Genomic DNA, 21,308 nt, shown 5'->3' on the forward strand with positions numbered 1-21,308 from the left:
TGAGTGTTGTGCCGGGTGTCTGTAATCCCAGCTACTCCAGAGGCTGAAGCAGGAGAATCAACTTGAACCTGGGAGGCGGAGGTTGCAGTGAGCCAAGATGGCGCCACTCTAGCCTGGGTGAAAGAGCAAGACTCTGTTTCAAAAAAAAAAAAAAACTTGTCAAGAAGTGGTGTGGTGGCCCACACCTGTAATCTTAGCACTTTGGGAAACTGAGGTACAAGGATCCCTTGAGCCTAGGAGTTTAAGGCTGCAGTGAGCTATGATGGTGGCGCTGCACTTCAGCCTCGGTGACAGAGCGAGACCCTGTCTCCAAAAATAAAATTTTAAAAACCCAAACTTGTCAGAAGAATAACATAAACCACCTCTGTCCTTTAAGAAGGTAGCTTTTGCTAACTTAATTTTTCTTTCTTTGCAGTGTTTCACTCGAGGCTTTGAGTACAAGAAACATCAAAGCGATCATACTTATGAAATAATGGTAATGATGAAGTTGCTGGGAATTTCTGTTCACTTTTTTCAAGAATTAGACTGGGAAGTAGTTTTTCTTTTCTTCCATTTTTCTTTAAGCTCTCTTAGACTTCAGGGAATTAGTTTTCTTAATCTCTGAGTATCTTTACCTTTTCTCCCCTTCGGAAATAGGTAATTATTATCCAATAAGTTTTTTAGGGTTTTGTGGATCTATCAAGGTATTTAAGCACAAAAATAGTTTTATATACTCAGATTTTTGTTTGAAATTTGGAAAGTATTCAAAGGAAATACTTTTGATATGAGGATAACAGGTATGCTGCTTTTTAAACTCATTGATAAACACAGCCAGTGCATTGTCACTGTGTGCTCATGGTATTTTTATGTGGTTCATGTGGACAGTGATGTTTTTGTTGAGCAGTTCATTCCCTTGCCTTGGGGAAATTAGTTACCTTCTGAGAGTCAAGTTATAAAGTGAACACAGCAAATGATTTAATACATCAAATCACTGAAGAGGCAGACTGGTTTATAAGCCTGAATAAGACTTGGCTATAGATTAATTGTATTGCCACCTTTAAAGAAGGAATAAGAGTGTTCGTAGTGTCCTTCCAAGCCCTGGCCATGGGAGTGGGTGGTTTAATAAGCCAAAGTGAATATCCAGTCTGCCTGACGGGTATATATACCTTTGTCAAGATAGTTTTGTCGGCCAGGCACGGTAGCTCATGCCTGTAATCCTAGCACTTCCAGAGGCCGAGTTGGGCAGATCACTTGAGGTCAGGACTTCAAGACCAACCTAGCCAATATATGGTGAAACCCTGTCTCTATTAAGAATACAAAAATTAGCTGGGTGTGGTGATGTGCACCTGTAGTCTCAGCTACTTGGGCGTCTGAGGCAGGAGAATCGCTTGAACCCGGGAGGCAGAGGTTGCAGTGAGCCAAGATTTGCACCACTGCACTCCAGCCTGGGCGACAGAGTGAGACTCCATCTCAAAAAAAAAAAAAAAAGAAAGTTTTGTCAGAGTTTTGTCAGTTATCAGAGCATGTTAAGCATATAACTAAATCTCCTACTTCAAGCAGTTTTCTGACATTTGGCCCCCATGTAGTTTTTCTTACAGGAAAGGATGCTGGCAGGCTTGACAGTTAAAATTTCACATAGTAGATTAATCTATATTAGTTTTCTATTGATGCTGCAACAAATTACCAAAAATTAGATATCTTAAGACAACACAAATTTGTCTCACAGTTCTGTGGATCAGAAGATCATTAGGCTCAACTGGTTTGCTCCAGGTTCCATAAGGCTGAAATGAAGATGTTGGCCAGCCTGGACTCTCACCTGGAGGCCCTGGAGTAGAATCCACTTCTAGATTCTTTCAGGTTGTTGGCAGAATTCACTGCCTTAAGGTTTTAGGAAGGATGCCACTGTTTTGATCAGGGCATGTTCTCCATTTCCACAGGCTGTCTGCATTCCCTGGCTCTGGGCCCCCTTTCTCCATCCTCAAAGCCAGGAGCACAGGAAGTCTTTGAGGTTGTTGATGAATTCCAGGGAATCTCTATGACCTCTCCTACTGCCTTATCTTTCCTGTGCTGAATCTTTGAGTGATTCTTCTGCTTTCCTCTTCTACTTTGAGACAGGGTCTCACTCTATCACCCAGGCTAAAGAGCAGTGGCACAATCACGGCTCACTGTAGCCTCGACCTCCCAGGCTTAAGCTATCCTTCTATCTCAGCCACCTGACTAGCTGGGACTATAGGCACAAGCCACCATGCCTGGCTAATTTAAAAAATTTTTTTGTAGGCCGGGCTTGGTGGTGCACACCTGTAATCCCAGCACTTTGGGAGGCTGAGGCGGGTGAATCATGAGGTCAGGAGATCAAGACCATCCTGGCTAACATGGTGAAACCCCGTCTCTACTAAAAACACAAAAAATTAGCCGGGTGTGGTGGTGGGTGCCTATAGTCCCAGCTACTTAGGAGGCTGAGGCAGGAGAATGGTGTGAACCCGGGAGGCAGAGCTTGTATTGAGCTGAGATTGTGTCACTGCACTCCAGCCTGGGCAACAGAGCGAGACTCCGTCTCAAAAAAAAAAAAAAAAAAAAAGAAAAGAAAAATTTTGTAGACAGGGGTCTTTCTATGTTATTCAGGCTGGTCTCAAACTTCTGGGCTCAAGTGATCCTCCCACCTCAACCCTCAACCTCCTAAAGTGCTGGGATTACAGGTGTGAGCCACCACAGCAGGCACCTCAACTATGTATAAGGACTCGTGGATTACATTCGGCCTATCTAGGTAATCCAGGATAGTCTCTCTACTTTAAGGTCAGCTGATTAGTAACCTTTATTCCATCTGTAAAGTCCTTTCCCAGCAGTGCCTCTTTAGTGTTTGATGGAATAATCAGAAAACAGGAATCTTAGGATGAGGGGAGCATCTTTATTTTTATTTTATTTATTTATTGAAAAAAAAATAGAGACAGTGTTTCTCCATGTTGCCCAGGCAGGTCTCGAACTCTGGGGTTCAAGTGATCCTCCCACCTTGGCCTCCCAAAGTGCTGGAATTATAGACATGAGCCACCATGCCCAGCCAGAGAACATCTTTAGAATTGGGCCTCCTACAGCACTGTAGTATATTTACTTCAGTCTCTTAAAAGTTTAGAAAGGGTGAATCAGCATCTCTGAGCCTGACTATTGGTGGAGTCCTATTAAAATGAGTTTCTGGGCTTATAATATTCAGGGTCAGATTCTAGGCCACAATGAATTAATCAAAGAACTAGTTAGAGTTCTTGGGAGCCAACTAGCTAGCCTTCCTCTATCCATCTCTAAACAATTTCAGTCTTAATGGCTTCAGTAATTGTAAGACTTGGAATAAATTTTTTTCCCCCTTTAATTGCAAAAATGAAGGTTTAGGAGACTGTTCAAAGTAGCTGTGGATTTGAGTTAATTTCACCAAGGTTATCAGGTCTTCAGAAAGCTGGTTTATTTTTCCCAAATTAATGCAAGAATACCTAGAGCCAGAATACAAATTTATTCATTCACATTGTGAAATAATTCCTTAAGGGATAATTCAGTATAGCTTGGGTAGGTTGGTAGTCATGCTTATTCACTGTAGGAAAGCTGACCACAAGCTTTCTTTAGCTATTCTGGCATCATGTCTTCTTCATAATGCTGAAAGTACTGACTAAGTTTCACTCCACATCACTTCATTCTGATTACATCATCCTTTTCTCACATATTCAACACCCATACAATCACATTTCAGAGTACTGTCCTTTACTTTGGGGAGCTTTTGGGGGTTACTAATACTTCCTTTTTGTGGCCCACCTTATTTATTCCCAGTGAATCTTTCCTTCTATAGGCATGATGACCAAATTTTAGCTTTCTACACAAAACTTGATTTTTTTGCCTCAGATAACTTTAAATGGTTTTCAGTACTTTTGTCATGTCACAGAGCTGTATTTTTGGGAGTTACTCATGCTGTGGTAGGTGGTGTGTTAACCAGGATTTCTGAATTCTATGCCTATTTTTGTCTTGTAATTCTTAGAACTTTGAACAAGTCAAGGCAGCTCTTTCTGCCACACCCTTTTATACCAGTGATTCTTAAACTTCAGTACATAAGAATTGCCTGGGAGCTTCTTATACATGTAGATTTCTAGACTCCTCTGTGAGAGATTGTGGTTCAGAAGTGCTGAGGTTTGGTCCAGGAGTTGAATAATATTAATTAAACTTTATGTAAAACTGCCTTGTGCCTTCTTTGGTGTGTCTGTGATGTAGAAAGTTTTTATTGTTTATCTCACAGTAAAGTTGGTTGAGAAACAATTAATATTCTAAAATACAGTTTCACAAATAAGTCTCTTCAACTAATGTGTGCATTGTCATATTTATATGTCTTTTGGTACTTGCTGAATTGAGAGTGATTATGAATTTAGTATAGATACAGACTCTGAAATTTCTCTGTTGGATTTCCTAATACCTCATGTGCTAGACATATTCATAGTACGTGCTCAGATGAAAATGTGTTGCTTATTGGTAGTGTAATCTCACAAATCATGACAGGTTTTTTTTGTCATTAACAAAAGGTATAACAAGTTCTAAGTGCGTGTGTAATCTAAAGACCTCTTGTGTGGTCTTCAGAGTATTTTTTTTTTACTTGTTATTATGGAAAAGTTCAGATATACACAAGAGAGAATGATGTTTGGCTATCTATTGCTATGTAACAGCTACCTCAAAACCTCATGCTTAAAAATGACCATTTTATTATCTCCCACAGTTTTGTGGGTCAGGCATTCAGATTAGGCACAGTGAGGGTGGCTCTTGGCTCCACATGATGTACTTAGGCTGAAAGTCCCAAGAGGGTTATGAATTTAGTATAGACATAGACTCCAAAATTTCTCTCTTGGATCTCATAATACCTCATGTGCTAGGCATATTCATAGTACATGCTTAGATGAAAATGTGGTCATCATCGTGCTAGGCATATTCATAGTACGTGCACAGATGAAAATGTGGTCCGTCATTGTAACCAACTACCACATAGTGGTAATAAATTTCCGTTTACCCATCACTAGCTCTTAAAATTATTGACTCGTGGCCAATCTTACTTTATCTAAACCATCACCTTTTCTTTTATCTTTTCTTTTTTTTTTTTTTGAGACGGAATCTTGCCCTGTTGCCCAGGCTGGAGTGCAATGGGTTGATTTTGGCTCACTGCAACCTCCGACTCCTGGGTCCAAGCGATTCTCCCGCCTCAGCCTCCTGAGTAGCTCGGATTATAGGCACACACCACCATGCCTGGCTAATTTTTGTAGAGACAGGGTTTCGCCATGTTGGCCAGGCTGGTCTTGAACTCCTGACCTCAGGTGATCTGCCCACCTCGGCCTCCCAAAGTGCTGGGATGACAAGCGTGAGCCACCGCACCTGGCCTAAACCATCACCTTTATAGATTATTTTGAAGCAAATAACCTAGACAGTATATCATTTCATCTTTTAGTATTTCATTAGGCTTCTACGTAATTCTAGTCACTTCACATTCCCCATCATTTCATAAAGGCTTAATATCTAAAACCCTGCTGCCTTTTTTACCCCTGAAACAATCATTGTTCTGATTTTTTTTTTATCAGCATAGATTGGTTTGCATATTCTAGAACTGCATATATATGGAATCATACTATATGTACACTTCTGTTGTTTCTGGTTTCTTTCACTCAGCATTTTTTTTTTTTTTTTTTTTTGAGACAGAGTCTCTCTATTGCCCAGGCTGGAGTGCAGTGGCACAATCTCGGCTCACTGCAACCTCTGCCTCCCAGGTTCAAGCAATTCTCCTGCCTCAGCCTCCCAAGTAGCTGGGATTATAGGCACCCACCACCACGCCCAGCTAATTTTGTATTTTTAGTAGAGACGGGGTTTCACCATGTTGGCCAGGTTGGCCTCGAACCCCTGACCTCAGGTGGTCCACCTGCCTTGGCCTCCCAGAGTGCTGGAATTACAGATGTGAGCCACCGCGCCCGGCCTCACTCAGCATGCTGTTGAGTTTTAGTCATGTTGTGTATGTTACTAGTACATTTGCTGCTAATCATTTCTTTTAATTACGGAGTAATATTCTGTTGTATGAACATAATATAGTTTTTTATCCATTCTCCCTTTGATGGACACCTGGGCCTTACCCAGGTTTGGGCTCTTGTGAATAAAGCTGCAATGAGTATTCCTATATAAAGCTTTCTATGTACATACGTTTTCACTTTTTTTTTGGATAAATACCTAGGAGTGAAATTGCTGGGTCATAGAGTAAATGATTGTTTAACTTTTAAAGAAACGATTGGCAAGTTTTCCAAAGCATTTGTATCATTTTACACCTCTGTCGACAATATATGAGAGTTCTGATTGCTTCATGTGCTTGCCAACATTTGGCATTATCAGTTTCATTCATTTTAGCTATTTTAGTCAGTGTAGTGTGGTATTACAATTTTTTTTTTTTTTTACTTTTTGCAGTTTAATTCAGATACAAATAAGATTCACACATTTCAATTTTCCAATTGGTTGCCTTTTACGTATTTTCTATTCTGTATGGGTTTTCCTTCCCTTTCTCTCATTTCTTTTTTTTTTTTTTGTCTTATTTTAGAATAATTATTTTTTAAATTTTATCTTCTTAAATATATAGAGAAATAGAAATAGAGTTTTGCCATGTTGTCCAGGGTGGTCTTAAACTCCTGGACTCAAGGGATCCTCCCACCTTGGCCTCCCAAAGTGCTAGGATTACAGGTGTGAGCCACTGTGCCCAGCCATTTTTGGGTTTACTGAAGTTGCAGATGTAGTACAGAGAGTTCCCATATATCCTTCATCCTGCTTCCCCAAATGTTAACATCTTACGTTATAGTACATTTGTCAAAGTTGAGAAATGAACATTGGCCGGGTGCGGTGGCTCTTTTCCTATAATCCCAGCACTTTGAGAGGCTGTGGTAGGAGAATTGTTTGAGTCCAGGAGTTTGAGACCAGCCTGGGCAATCTAGAAAGACCCCATTGCTGCAGAAAAATTGAAAAATTAGGTGGGGGTGGTTGCACGTGCTTATATTCTTAGCTGCTTGGCTGGTGGAGGCAGGAGGATTGCTTGAGTTCGGGAGTTTGAAGCTACGGTGAGCCATGATCACACCAGTGCACTCCAGCCACAAGACCCTGTCTCAAAGAGAAAAAAGGGCTGAGCTCGGTGCCTCATGCCTATAATCCCAGCATTTTGGGAGTCCGAGGTGGGCGGATTACTTGAGGTCAGGAGTTCAAGACCAGCCTGGCCAACATGGTGAAACCCTGTCTCTACTGAAAATACAAAAAATTAGCCAGGTATAGTTGTGTGTGCCTGTAATCCCAGATGCTCTGGAGGCTGAGGCAGGAGAGTCGCTTGAACCCAGGAGGTGGAGGCTGCGGTAAGCTGAGATCATGCAACTTCACTCCAGCCTGGGCTATGGAGCAAGACTTGATCTCAAAAAAAAAAAAAAAAAGGAAAAAGAAATGAACATTACTACAATACTAGTAACTATAGATTTTATTCAGATTTCTCCAGATTTTCCACAAATGTCCTTTTCTGTTGCAGGATCCAACTGGGGATCCCACACTGCATTTAGTCATAATGTTTTCTCCAATCTGTGACAGTTTCTTAGATTTTCCTTGTTCATGACCTTGACAGGTCGAAGTGTATTTTGTACGGTGTCTCTCAATTTTGTCTTCATAGGTTTGATGTTTTATCATGATTAGATTTGGATTATAGGTGTTTAGGTGGAAGATCACAGAGGTGAATTGCCTTCTCATTTTATCATATCAGACGATACATAATTTAACACTGGTGATGCTGAAAAACGAGCAGCCAGCCATAAGAGATGCATGAGGCAGGGTGTATGTGGGAAGGGGTACAGAGTTTTCCTGTCTTCCCTGGGTACACTGCCCTCCACCTCCATGTGTTCAGCAGCCCGGAAGCTCCTCGCTCTCATTTCTTATTATTTGTTTGATTTTTAAAAACTGGATTGTTTGTCTTACAGAAGTTAGTACAGTCTGGATTTTGTTGACTAATGTGTTCCTCTCTCTTCTGTGTTTCCTATAAATTAGTAGTTACATTTAATGACTACTTCAGATTCATTCCATTGTCTGGATCTGCTAATTCACCAAGGATTGCAAAACATTAATCTTTTAATTCTATCACTCATTTTAATTTATGAGTTAGAAATTTCTTATTATTATGTGGTCCCTCGGAGTAACGTTTATACAGGAAAGGAAAGAGAAATGATGATTACTTCCCTTTATTTACCAGTTTTGAGAATATGCATTGGTTTCCTAGCATCCTCCACATATTTAAAATATTTGATGTTTCAATCCTTTGTGGTTATTATCCTTATTGATGCTCAAAAATATTCCATTTTTAGTTAACAGGAGTCTCTGGAAGTTGACTTCTGAATTTTTTTGACATGACCTTTATAGTCTTTAAGAGCTTCTTTGCTGCCAGGCACGGTGGCTCATGCCTATAATCCCAGCACTTTGGGAGGCCCAGGCAGGCGGATCACCTGAGGTCGGGAGTTCAAGACCAGCCTGACCAACGTGGAGAAACCCTGTCTCTACTAAAAATACAAAATTAGCCAGGTGTGGTGGCACATGCTTGTAATCCCAGCTACTCATTGCTACTGGGTTGGTCATTTTTTCTAGACCTTTTCAGTGAACAGTGTTAGGAAATTATTTTTCTTTTAAGATACAACACATGAGTTCATAATAAAACTTTCAATTTAAATACGAGACTACAAGAGTTTTGTTTGTTTGTTTTCTGTTTGTTTGTTTGTTTTTGAGACAGAGTCTCTCTCTTTCCCGCAGGCTGGAGTGCAGTGGCGCCATCTTGGCTCACTGCAAGCTCCACCTCCCGGGTTCACGCCATTCTCCTGCCTCAGCCTCCTGAGCAGCTCGGACTACAGGCGCCCGCCACCACACCCGGCTAATTTTTTGCATTTTTAGTAGAGACGGGGTTTCACCGTGTTGGCCAGAATGGTCTCGATCTCCTGACCTCGGGATCCACCCGCCTCGGCCTCTCAAAGTGCTGGGATTACAGGTGTGAGCCACCGTGCCCGGCCTGTTTTTGGTTTTTATGAGACAGAGTCTCCTGCCCAGGCTGGAGAGCAGTGGTGCAATCTCGACTCACTGCAGACTCTACCTCCTGGGTTCAAGCGATCCTCCCGCCTCAGCCTGCCAAGTAGCTGGAACCACAGGTTCGTGCCACCATGCCCAGCTAATTTTTGTAGTTTTTGTAGAGACAAGGTTTTGTCATGTTGCCCAGGCTGGTCTCAAACTCCTGAACTCAAGCAATCCATGCACCCAGGTCTCCCAAAGTGGCATACACTACAGGTGCATGCCAGCACTCCCAGCTAATTTTTGTAGTTTTTGTAGAGATGGGGTTTCACTATGTTGCCCAGGCTGGTCTCAAACTCCTGAGCCCAAAAAATCCACCCACCCAGGCCTCCCAAAATGCTGGGATTGCAGGCATGAGCCACCATGCTTGGCCAACTACGAGGTTTTTACATAACCTCACAGATCTTACAGCTGTATCTTTTCTTTTTTCCCAAGCCAAAAATTACACTTCCCAATGACACTAACCAACGTAATTATTTATTTGCTTTACCTCGTAACATATGCACATACACTAATCTCAAAATAACTGTCAATACTAAAGAAACAATTTAGGATTTGGCAGTTTCTTTTGTTTTTAAGGTATATCCTACTTAGAGATATTTAGTCAAATTAAGTGTTTCAAAATCACTTGAAATAGTTCCTTTCTGTGTGATTATGCCTTCAAATTGATTTCCAAGTTCGTTATATTTTGCATTTTATTCTTAAGATTTTGAAGTTTATTTTTATTTTAATTTTTTGAGATGGAGTCTTGCTCTGTTGCCCACGCTAGGGTGCAGTGGTGTGATCTCGGCTCACTGCAGCCTCCACCTTCCAGTTCAAGCGATTATCCTGCCTCAGCCTCCCGAGTAGCTGGGACTACAGGTGCGTGCCACCATGCCCGGCTAATTTTTGTGTTTTTAGTAGAGACGAGGTTTCACCATGTTGGCCAGCCTTGTCTTGAACTCCTGACCTCAAGAGATCTACCTGCCTTGGCCTCCCAAAGTGTTGGGATTATAGGCATGAGCCACTGAGGCCAGCCTAAAGTTTAATATTATACTCTTTATGTTTCAAAGTTAAATCTACAAGCAAGGAATATTCAGAGATGTCTAGCTTCTGGATAGACGTCTCTACCCTGTTCTCTTTTTCCTCCCCATAGTAACCTTTTTTTTTTTTTAAATGTGTTATATTCTTCCATTTAAAAAAATACATACATACTTGTCTTTTCCTCTTTCTTAGCTAAATGGGAGCATACTAAAATATTTATCTCTACCTCTGTGTTAAGTTTAAAAATATATGTCTATCTGCATGAATTGTTTGGCATTTATAGGTGATATGGAGGCCCTTCTAGCTAATGGTGGAAACCGGTGGGAGAGGTGGACAACTAATAAGAATGTACTCTAGGTATCTCTCATCATTCAGCTATAAACTAGTACTACAGTCGAAGTTCCTAGATTCCATTTATTTTTAATTTTTAATTTTTTTTTTGAAATGGAGTCTTGCTTTGTTGCCCAGGCTGGAGTGCAGTGGCGCAGTCTCGGCTCACTGCAAGCTCTGCCTCCCGGGTTCATGCCATTCTTTTGCCTCAGCCTCCCGAGTAGCTGGGACTACAGGCGCTCACCACCAGGCCCGGCTAATTTTTTATATTTTTAGTAGAGATGGGGTTTCACCGTGTTAGCCAGGATGGTCTCAATCTCCTGACCTCGTGATCTGCCCGCCTCGGCCTCCCAAAGTGCTGGGATTACAGGTGTGAGCCACTGTGCCCGGCCTATTTTTGATTTTTGAGACGGAGTCTTGTTGCGACGCCCAGGCTGAAGTGCGGTGGTGCGATCTCAGCTCACTGCAACCTCCACTTCCGCAGTTCAAGTGATTCTCCTGCCTCAGCCTCCTGAGTAGCTGGGACTACAGGCATGTGCCACCATGCCCAGCTAATTTTTGTGTTTTTAGTAGAGACGGAGTTTCACCATATTGGCCAGGCTGGTCTCGAACTCCTGACCTCAAGTGATCCACCCGCCTCTGCCTTCCAAAGTGTTGGGATTATAGGCGTGAGCCACCGTGCCTGGCCCCCAGATTCCATTTGTATCTCTGTTCTTTTTTTTTTTTTTGAGACGGAGTCTCGCTCTGTTGCCCGGGCTGGAGTGCAGTGGCGCAATCTCAGCTCACTGCAACCTCCGCCTCCCGGGTTCACGCCATTCTCCTGCCTCAGCCTCCCGAGTAGCTGGGACTACAGGTGCCCGCCTCCGCGCCCAGCTCATTTTTTGTATTTTTAGTAGAAACGGGGTTTCACCATGTTAGCCAAGATGGTCTCGATCTCCTGACCTCGTGATCCACCCTCCTCGGCCTCCCAAAGTGCTGGGATTACAGGCATGAGCCACCGCGCCCAGCCAGTATCTCTGTTCTTAAGCAAAACTTTTTTCTCCTTAGACTTCAGATTTTCCTGTCCTTGATCCCAGCTGGACTGCTCAAGAAGAAATGGCCCTTTTAGAAGCTGTGATGGACTGTGGCTTTGGAAATTGGTAAGAGCTTGGTGTTAAGAGTTGTCCTGCCCCAGTGGGCTCAGAGAAGAAGTTGTTGTTGAAGAGTAAAGGAAGGAACCTCAGGAAGAGAAAGTATGTGTTGCTTTCCTATCAACCCATGATTTAGAGACAAGTTAGTCCCCTCTGTACATTATTTTTCCAGTGTCGAAATGTGTCACAAGGATATGGGATGTTTAGTGGTCCATGACTGAGCAGCTTTAAAAGGCCACTTTGGATATATCAACAGTGGGAAGATTATTATTCCTTTCTGAATAGTAGGGAAGTTTAGTTTCGTTAGTTATTACTCCCTTGTGATTTTACGAATTTTTGTTGGTTGTAGATGCCCTAGTCATTTAAGTGAATCAGACTTTAACTAGATGGTCATACCTAAGATTCAAGTTTCACAGACTTCCCGATAGCATTCTCTGTTTTTAGCTTTCAAACACCTGCCTTAGTCCAAAACCGGCCGAATTGAATAGCACTCACTGCTGTTGACCTAGGGGGCAGCACCACTTAATACTACCACTTTCGTTTTTATCTTTTGGGAACACTTTCATATGGATGCTTTTATTTTATGAACTAGATAGCAGAGGCATTGAGTATATTTTGTTCACAAGTTATCTGAAGCCTAGGGGGTTGAAGTGATTTCTTTTGATTACATAGCTTATTACTGAAGGACTCTTAATTAGTTCCTCCCTGTCCTGACTTGCTGGTGTATATAACCTTTCTTGGTGTTCATTAGAATAAGCTCTGCTCCCTCCCTTATGTCCAGGGACCTGAAGAAGGAGACCTGAATTTAGTTCACATTTTGCTTGTATTCATTCATTCAGTATTTATTAAGCATCATAAAATACTGTGTACAATGAGGAATATCAAAGGAGGTGGAAAAGTAATCACTTGTGAGGAGTTTGCTAGTCATCTTTGGCCTAGTTTTTCATTTTTTGCTTTTTTTGCCTACCATTCTCTCTAAAATAGTCTAATCCTCTCTGTCCTTCCCTCTTAACAAAGGACATAAAAAAGACATAGCTTCTCTATCCGCTGTGGGTAAGGCACTAAGTTTGACAGTGAGTGGGCTAGAGCTAAGAATTATGAGATGCATCCTGTCTTCAGGAAGCTTATAGTTGTAGCAGGGGACTTAAAATATCTATACAAGTGACTGAAGTACACAAAACAGCACAGTGATGCCTTAGGGGAAGACAAGTGAAATGCTGTGGAAAAGAGACCTTGAGGAGAGGACTTCACCTCTACCTCTCCATTACCTTGGCTCAGGTCAGGGATTTTTTTTTATTGAGACCGTCTCACTTTATCACCCAGGCTGAAATGCAGTGGTGTGATCACAGTCACTGTAACCCCGAACTCCTGGGCTCAAGGGATCTTCCCTCCTCAGACTCCCAAGTAGTTGGAACAACAGGTGTGCGCCACCATACTCAGCTAATTTTTAAATTTTATTATTATTATTATTTGGAAACAGGATCTTGCTCTGTCGCCCAGGGTGGAGTACAGGGGCATGAGCTCGACTAATTTCAGCTTCGACCTTCCAGGCTCAAGTGATCCTCCCAGCTCAGGCTCCCGAGTAGCTGGGACTACTGGCGTGTGCAACCACCCCTGCCTAATTTTTGTATGTTTTGTTGAGATAGGATTTTACTGTGTTGCCCAGGCTGGTCTCCGACTCCTGAGTTCAAGCCATCCTCCCACCTTGACCTCCCAAAGTGCTGGAATAACAGGTGTGCGCCACCATGCCTGGTCAGATTCTTAAGCAAGTTTATTAATTCTTTTGGGCCTCATTTTTTCTTCTTTGAAATTGAGATAGTAACAACACCCATACCACAAATTTAACACTAGGTTTTACTTAAATTCTGTTGTGAATGTTTCTAGCTCAGTGCCTGGCATCTCATAGCAGCTCTAGTAAAGAAATGTTTATGTGAAGTGTTTGGTAAACCATAAAATGTTATGCAAAATAAAACTATATTTCTGTATATTTTGAATGTTCTGAAGTCACTTATTATTATTTACAGCAATTATTTCTGTAGGGCCTAGCTCACAGGAAAATTTACAAATTTTCCAGTCATCTTTATTTATTTATTTATTTTTTTGAGATGGAGTTTCGCTCTCGTTGCCCAGGCTGGAGTGCAATGGCATGATCTCTGCTCACCGCAACCTCTGCCTCCTGGGTTCAAGCAATTCTCCTGCCTCAGCCTCCCAAGTAGCTGGGATTACAGGCATGCACCACCACGCCTGGCTAATTTTGTATTTTTAGTAGAGACAGGGTTTCTCCGTGTTGATCAGGCTGGTCTCTAACTCCCAACCTCAGGTGATCCACCTACCTCCCAAAGTGCTGGGATTACAGGCGTGAGCCACTGCGCCTGGCCTCAGTCATCTTTCTTTAAGTGGAAAAGAAAGGACTTTTTAGTCATTATTTCTGTGTTTTAGACTAGCAAGATATGGAACACCAGATTACACCAATCTAGGCTTATATTTATCTCATTTTTCTGCTGATATCTTTTTGATATCAATTTGGAAATATCAGAGTATATTATATGGATGTGACTTAAAATATCAAAAGAGCAAATGATGCTTTTACTATTATGTGTAAATGCAAGTACCACTTTCTTCTCTCTTTTTCCCACAATCCTCTAGGCAGGATGTAGCCAATCAAATGTGCACCAAGACCAAGGAGGAGTGTGAGAAGCACTATATGAAGCATTTCATCAATAACCCTCTGTTTGCATCTACCCTGCTGAACCTGAAACAAGCAGAGGAAGCAAAAACTGCCGACACAGCTATTCCATTTCACTGTAAGTGCCTCCCTATCTTGTTAAGAGATACTTAGCTCATCCTTGGGCCCTGTTTCAGTAGCAGATAAACAGTGATTTGATGACTTGGACAGCTAATGATATCACGGAAGATAGGAGGAGTTAGTATGGCAGCTATTGAGTCAGGATCGACCCGGCATGGTGGCTTGTGCCTGTAATCCCAGCACTTTGGGAGGCCAAGGCGGGTAAATCACTTGAGGCCAGGAGTTCAAGACCAGCCTGGCCAACATGGCAAAACCCTGTCTCAACTAAAAATATAAAGATTAGCTGGATGTGGTGGCAGACACCTGTAATCCCAGCTACTGGGGAGGCTGAGGCAGGAGAATCACTTGAACCAGGTAGGCAGAGATTGCAGTGAGCCAAGAGCACATCACTGCACTCCAACCTGGGTGACAGAGTGAGACTTCGTCTCTTAAAAAAAAAAAAAAAAAAAAAAAGAGTCAGGATTATAATGTGGCAAAGAAGGAACATACTCTAAGGGTCAGAGTTCTATACAGGACATCAAGGTGCTTGAAGCCAATGTATAGTTCCACCTACCTTGAGTCCTTTGAACATATCAGTTAACTTCAGTGCTTTCCTTTGTAAAATGAGATGTCAAAAAGGGAAAACCTTTTCTATGCTGTTACAAGTGCAAGTTTTTTTTCAATCCCTTTGGAGAGCTTATGATTATACATATGAGTTGCTTAGAGAATACAGTATTTGACTCATTATTATTAATTGCCTTGGTGTCAAGCCCAAGAGTCGGTTTGTTATTTTTGTTCACTTGGTTGTGTCAGTGATGGAGAACTTTTTAATCTCATGTACCTGTGGGACCAGTGGGTCTCTTAATAAAATATAACCAAAAACATGATGAATTATAAATGACCATCTTTCCTGAATGACTCCCAGGGCACAAGTAATGAGATATGAATGTTTTCCCTTCCCTTTTCTCTTTCCTCATACTCTCTAGAAACAGTTTTATAGCTGACTAACTTAAAGGTTGTAATACCTCCTTTTTTTTTTTTTTTTTTTTTTTTTTGAGACAGAGTCTTGCTCTGTCTCCCAGGCTGGAGTGCAGTGGCACAACCTCAGCTCACTGCAACCTCCACCTCCAGGGTTCAAACGATTCTCGTGCCTCAGCCTCCCGAGTAGCTGGTACCACAGGTGTGTGCCACCACCCTGGCTAATTTTTTGTATTTTTAGTAGAGACAAGGTTTTGCTGTGTTGGCGAGACTGGTCTCGAACTCCTGACCTTAGATGATCTGCCCACCTCAGCCTCCCAAAGTGCTGGGATTACAGGTGTGAGCTGCTGTGCCTGGTTGATACCTCCTATTTGGATAGCACTTTGATGTTAGCACTTTGTTCTCAAATCCATTAGACCATTTGTTTCCTAACAGCAACCCAGTGAGATAGGCAGAGTAAGTGCTTTTGTTTTACATTCGAGGAGACCGATGCAGAAAGGTTAGTTTGTGCAGGGTCATGGAACTAGTGTGTGTTGGAGCTAGGACTTAATTCCAGCTAACTTCCAATTCCAGTGTTTGTTTTTTTCCCGTCTTTTTTTTTTTTTGCCTCTCAGTTGGATGAGTTTTGTAAATTGAGGTTCATCCTAAGGGATAAGGGAGCCGAAGCCAACGGTAAATATTTAGGTTCTGTAATATTAAAAGAAAAAAGTCATGATTTCCTTTCATTTTAGGAAAGCAGAAATCAGAAGAAATTTCCCTATATTTACTTAAAGGATTGCCTGAGTCTTGGTTTTTCTTTTTAAAAAACCTGTTTTCATAATACTTTATCTTTTTCACATTTCCTTTTATAAAAACCATTTTAAATTTTATTTATTCTTGGACTATTATGTCATTTTTTCATGCCAATATTGTATTAGTTAACTCAGAAACCTTCTAAATTCTTCCAGCTACAGATGACCCTCCCCGACCTACCTTTGACTCCTTGCTTTCTCGGGACATGGCCGGGTACATGCCAGCTCGAGCAGATTTCATTGAGGTAGGATAAATGTGTTTTTAGCACAAAGTAGGAAAAATTTGTTTTTGTTTCTCATGAACCTTCTGTCTCACCCATAGATTCCATACCACTAAAAGGAGATTTTTCAAGGCACTATAATTTGTAGGACCTTTAGGTAGCCACATTTTCTTACGTTTGAGTGCCTTTTCTCATTTGTAAACATTTTCACATATGGAACAGTAAAAATTCTTTAAACAAACAACCTATTTCTGGCCGGGCACAGTGGCTTACACCTGTAATCCCAGCACTTTGGGAGCTGAGAATGGAGGATTGCTTGAGTCCAGGTGTTCGAGACTAGCCTGGGCAACATAGTGAGACCCTGTCTCTACAAAAAATAAAAAATTAGCTGGGTGTGCTGGTGCATGCCTGTAGTCCCAACTACTTGGGAGGCTGATATGGGAGGATCATTTGAGCCTGGGAGGTTAAGGCTGCAGTGAGTAGTGATCATTCCACTAAACTGCACCCTAGACAACAGAGTGAGACCCTGTCTCCAAAAAACAAAAAAACCCCAGATAACCCATTTCTTAAGTTACATCAGTGCTGGCTTCCACTTCCTTAGGTATGAAATTCCTGTAGTCTGGTTCTTTTTTTTTTTTTTTTTTGAGACAGAGTTTTTGCTCTTGTTGCCCAGGCTGGAGTGCAATGGCATGGTCTCGGCCCATTGCAACCTCCACTTCCTGGGTTCAAGTGATTCTCCTGTCTCAGCCTCCCAAGTAGCTGAGACTACAGGTGCCTGCCACCATGCCCGGCTAATTTTTGTATTTTTAGTAGAGATAGGGTTTCACCATGTTGGCCAGGCTGGTCTCAAACTCCTGACCTCAGGCAATCCGCCAGCCTCGGCCTCTCGAAGTGCTGGGATTACAGGCGTGAGCCACCGCACCCGGCCTGTAGTCTGGTTCTTACTGTACATCTAGGGGCTTTCAAGATTGTACTGTATCAGGGGTTGGCAAACTTACTGTATTAAAGGCCAGATAGTAAATATTTTAGGTTTCGTATGCTATAAAATTTCTATTGTAACTATACTTTGTCATTATTGTGCTAAAACAGCATGGGATAATATAAGAACAAATGAATATGCCTGTGTTCCAGTAAAACTTTATGTACAAAAACAGACAGTAGGCTGAATAGTAGTTTACTGATTCCTGTACTATATCCACAAGTATATAAAGAATGATGAATGTGTATAAAAACTATGCGTTCCTTGCTCAGCTGTGGAATTGAAAGACATGTGAATGTAGCCACAAGTCTTTTGATTTATCATCTAGTTCACAACTTGAAAGATCGTTTGGCCAAATGTGGTAGCTTACACCTATAAATCCCAGAACTTTGGGAGGCTGAGGCAGGCGGATTGCTTGAGTTCAGGAGTGTGAGACCAGCCTGGGCAACATGGCAAAACACTGTTTCTTCAAAAAAAAAAAAAACCCAAAACCAAAAATTACCTGAATGTGGTGGCACATGCCTGTAGACCCAGCTGCTTGAGAGGCTGAGGCAAGAGAATCACTTGAGCCTGGGGGTTCGAGGCTGCAGTGAGCCAAGATCACACCACTGCACTACAGCCTGAGTGACACAGTGAGACCCTGTTTCCAAAAAAAAAAAGAATGAATTGACTTTATTTATTTATTTATTTATTTCAGAGACAGGATCTTGCTCTGTTTCCTAGGCAGTCTTGAATTCCTGGTCTCAAGTGATTTTTCCACCTAAATCTCCTGAGTAGCTGGGATTACAGGTGCGTGCTACTGTGCCCAGCTCAGACTAATTTTAGTTTTTAGAGCAGTATGTTTAGCTTCATTCCTAAACTCATAACTATTCCAATTTTTTGTTGTCACTACTGCTTGTAAGCCTCTTAGGTTTTTCCCATGACTTCCTATTACCTGTGCCAGTATTGTGGCCTTTTGCCCTATTTAGACTTTTTAAACAATTGTTTGCTTGTGTTTTTTCTGTTTACTTCTAAAGCATGGCTGCTGTAAAGACATTAATCAAGGCCGATGGGTTTGGGGTGGGGATTTTTTTGTTCCCCTAAACAGGAATTTGACAATTACGCAGAATGGGACTTGAGAGACATTGATTTTGTTGAAGATGACTCGGACATTTTACATGGTAACAGTTTATTTTGTCAAATGTTTATCGAGCGCCAACTGTGTGATGACACTATGTTGGGTGCTAGGAATTGAAGGATGAATAGAACATGGTCCCCTGCCCTTATGAAATTCAAAAATCTAGTGATTAAGTTGCTGAACTTACTCTGTTGTTGGATTTTGACCACAGTGAATAAGACTTGTGATGAGGGTAAAAATATTGATTATATAATAGTAGTAGGAAATATCTGTTGGACTGTGTGATTTTACTTTTATCTGAGATAAGTCTACACTAAGGTAATTGGTTAAATGGCCCTCACTTGCATTCTTAGAAGGAAGGAAATCAGTTTGAATTCTTGGGACTTCACTAGCAACTGCTAACACTAAATGTTCACTGTATTTTGTTAACCGAAATTTCCCCTAGCAAGGAAAAAGAATGGAAATTCCTCAAGAGTTTTTAGGCCCAAGTGGAGAATTTCTTGTTTCTCAGGACTGTTGAATTTTCAGCACTGCTGGATTCTTTTTTATGTTTGTTTTTGAGATGGGGTCTCACTCTGTTGCCCAGGCTGGAGTGCAGTGGCGCGATCTCGGCTCACTGCAACCTCAGCCTCCCAAATAGCTGGGATTACAGGTGTTTGCCACCATGCCCAGCTAATTTTTGTTTTTTTATTAGAGATGGGGTTTCGCCATGTTGGCCAGGCTGGTCTGCAACTCCTAACCTCAAGTGATCTGCCCGTCTCAGCTTCCCAAAGTGCTGGGATTACAGGCGTGTACCACCACGCCTGCCCCAACACTGCTAAATTCTAATCTTTGATTAGCCCTCTAAGGGTTCATGTTAACTCTTTTCCTAAAACTTAAGTGGTGAATGCCAAAGAGCTGTTAAGAGTAGATAGTTAGACTTTGAGTCCCTTTTTCCCTTCTTTCCATTTTCAGTGAACTACATACTAATATATACTAATACTACATAATAATACCCAATCCTTTTTTTTAAATTTTAGTTCAGAATTGAATATGATGCAGTAGATCAGTAATTCTCTATTGGAATCTGTATTTCCCAAACAGCATCTTCATGATTTCTGTTAAATTTACATCCCAGGCAGGAAAGACAAGTAGAGTATATTTGTTAAATTATAAATCAAATTTTCATATTGCATGAACTGGTACACTGTTCCTAGAAGGGGAACTTGATTCTTTTCTGTCCATAGAAGAGCTGCCTGGATATTTGTTATACCAGATCTAAGATAAAGAAATAGTCTCCATAAAAATTTTACCTCAAGAAATTTTTCCCTACACATTTCTTGAGCGGTGGGTTTTTTTTTTTTTTTTTGGCAAAATTTTATTCCTCCTTTTATCCCACACAACTTTAAGGAAAGTCAAAGTGACGCAGACTGAACTAAAAGAGGAAAGCTTGAAAGCAAACTACTTTAGCATTAACTAAATCCATTGTATTTGTTCAGTCTTCCATGTCAGTCTCGTCAATCCCAGTGACTCATGTTATCTTTTCTCACCTCTTGTGGTGTTCCCTTTGAAGGTAGTATGCAGACTGCCATTCAGTATTTCTCCTCATACACACCAGCTTTAATTAAAATGGTATTGTTTTCTGGCTTGTATCTTTCTTATAGAAAGCCAGACTACTCTGTGCAAAAGGGGCAGCTTCATAAATACCATTCTTTTAGATTCTGCTAAAAAATACCAAATTTTTGGCTGGGCATGGTGGTTCACACCTATAATCCTAGCATTTTGGGAGGCTGAGGCTGGATGATCACTTGAGGCCGGGAGTTCAAGACCATCCCAGGCAACACAGTGAGACCCTGTCTCTAAAAAAAAAAAACCTTTAAAACAAATTTTTAAAATATTATTATTGTTTTTCCTTCTCCTCCTCCTCCCTGCTTTTTATTTTTACTTATATATTTATTTTTTACAGAATTTTAAAGTCAACATCTATAAAGTTAATAATGGCTTGACTTGCTGAATCACTTCTCTAGAGCCTAATCCAAGGTCTTCATTCGTACTTCTCAACATTATTAAGAAAACTGTAGTAATGGTCGGTATTTAATTTCATTCTTCATTCTTCATGGGAGCAGGACTTGCAGTTCCTTCTGGTTCACTTGGGGTCCTTTTTGTAATTAAGTGGGGATAAAAAGAAACAGAAGCAATTCATTGATCAGCAATTTATAGTTCAGTTAGCTTTTCAAACCCATAACATACTTTAGGTATTTGTACTCTCCCTGAAGTTTCTATAGCCCTGTAAATTATTGATTTTCATTTGAGCTATAACTAGAACTTATGTTATTAATCTTTATACATAGTAGCTTTAACACAACATAAATAATAATTCTTTCCCTCTGCCCCATAGTAAACTGTAAGATGTTTAGATAAGTGCTTTTATTTTGTATTTTTTTTGTGAAGAGTCTCACTCTGTCACCCAGGCTGGAGCGCAGTAGCGTGATCTTGGCTCACTGCAACTTCTGCCTCCCAGGCTCAAGTGATTCTCATGCCTCAGCCTCTGGCATAGCTGGAATTAGCGCCACCATGCCCAGCTAATTTTTATATTTTTAGTAGAGACAGGGTTTCGCCCTGTTAGTAGAGATCAGGGTTTGCAAGGCTGGTCTCAAACTCTTGGCCTCAACTGATCTGCCCACCTCTGCCTCCCAAAGTGCTGGGATTACAGGAGTGAGCCACCACGTCCGGCCCTAAATGAATGCTTTTAAAAAGATGATAACACTTGAGATTTGGGTATGGTTGGTATGGTTGGCTCACACCTGTAATCCTAACACTTTGGGAGGCCAAAGCGGGAGGATTTCTTGAGCCCAGGAGTTCAAGGTCAGCCTAGA

The 21,308-nt window shown here is 41.4% G+C and overlaps 1 protein-coding gene across 21 annotated transcripts in view; it reads left to right on the forward strand.

Moving 5' to 3' along the window:
• The window catches only part of TADA2A (transcriptional adaptor 2A), an 83,212-nt gene that overhangs the window by 20,921 nt on the left and 40,983 nt on the right, over window positions 1-21,308 (forward strand). For 9 of the 21 annotated variants that reach the window (XR_010118053.1, XR_010118054.1, XR_010118058.1 and 6 more), the window contains exons 4-8: window positions 416-475; window positions 11,500-11,591; window positions 14,229-14,386; window positions 16,293-16,381; window positions 18,424-18,496. Coding sequence is in view for 11 of the 21 variants with exons in the window: in XM_055257097.2 (XP_055113072.1) it covers window positions 416-475; window positions 11,500-11,591; window positions 14,229-14,386; window positions 16,293-16,381; window positions 18,424-18,496 (472 nt within the window). In the remaining 10 variants the exon portion in view is untranslated. Of the gene's footprint in view, window positions 1-415; window positions 476-11,499; window positions 11,592-13,228; window positions 13,316-14,228; window positions 14,387-16,292; window positions 16,382-18,423; window positions 18,497-21,308 lie in introns of all 21 variants that reach the window. The other 12 variants (XR_010118050.1, XR_010118052.1, XR_010118051.1 and 9 more) reach the window with 3 other exon arrangements.

Source organism: Symphalangus syndactylus, chromosome 20, assembly GCF_028878055.3.
Source record: "Symphalangus syndactylus isolate Jambi chromosome 20, NHGRI_mSymSyn1-v2.1_pri, whole genome shotgun sequence".
NCBI classification, from domain to species: Eukaryota; Metazoa; Chordata; class Mammalia; order Primates; family Hylobatidae; genus Symphalangus; species Symphalangus syndactylus.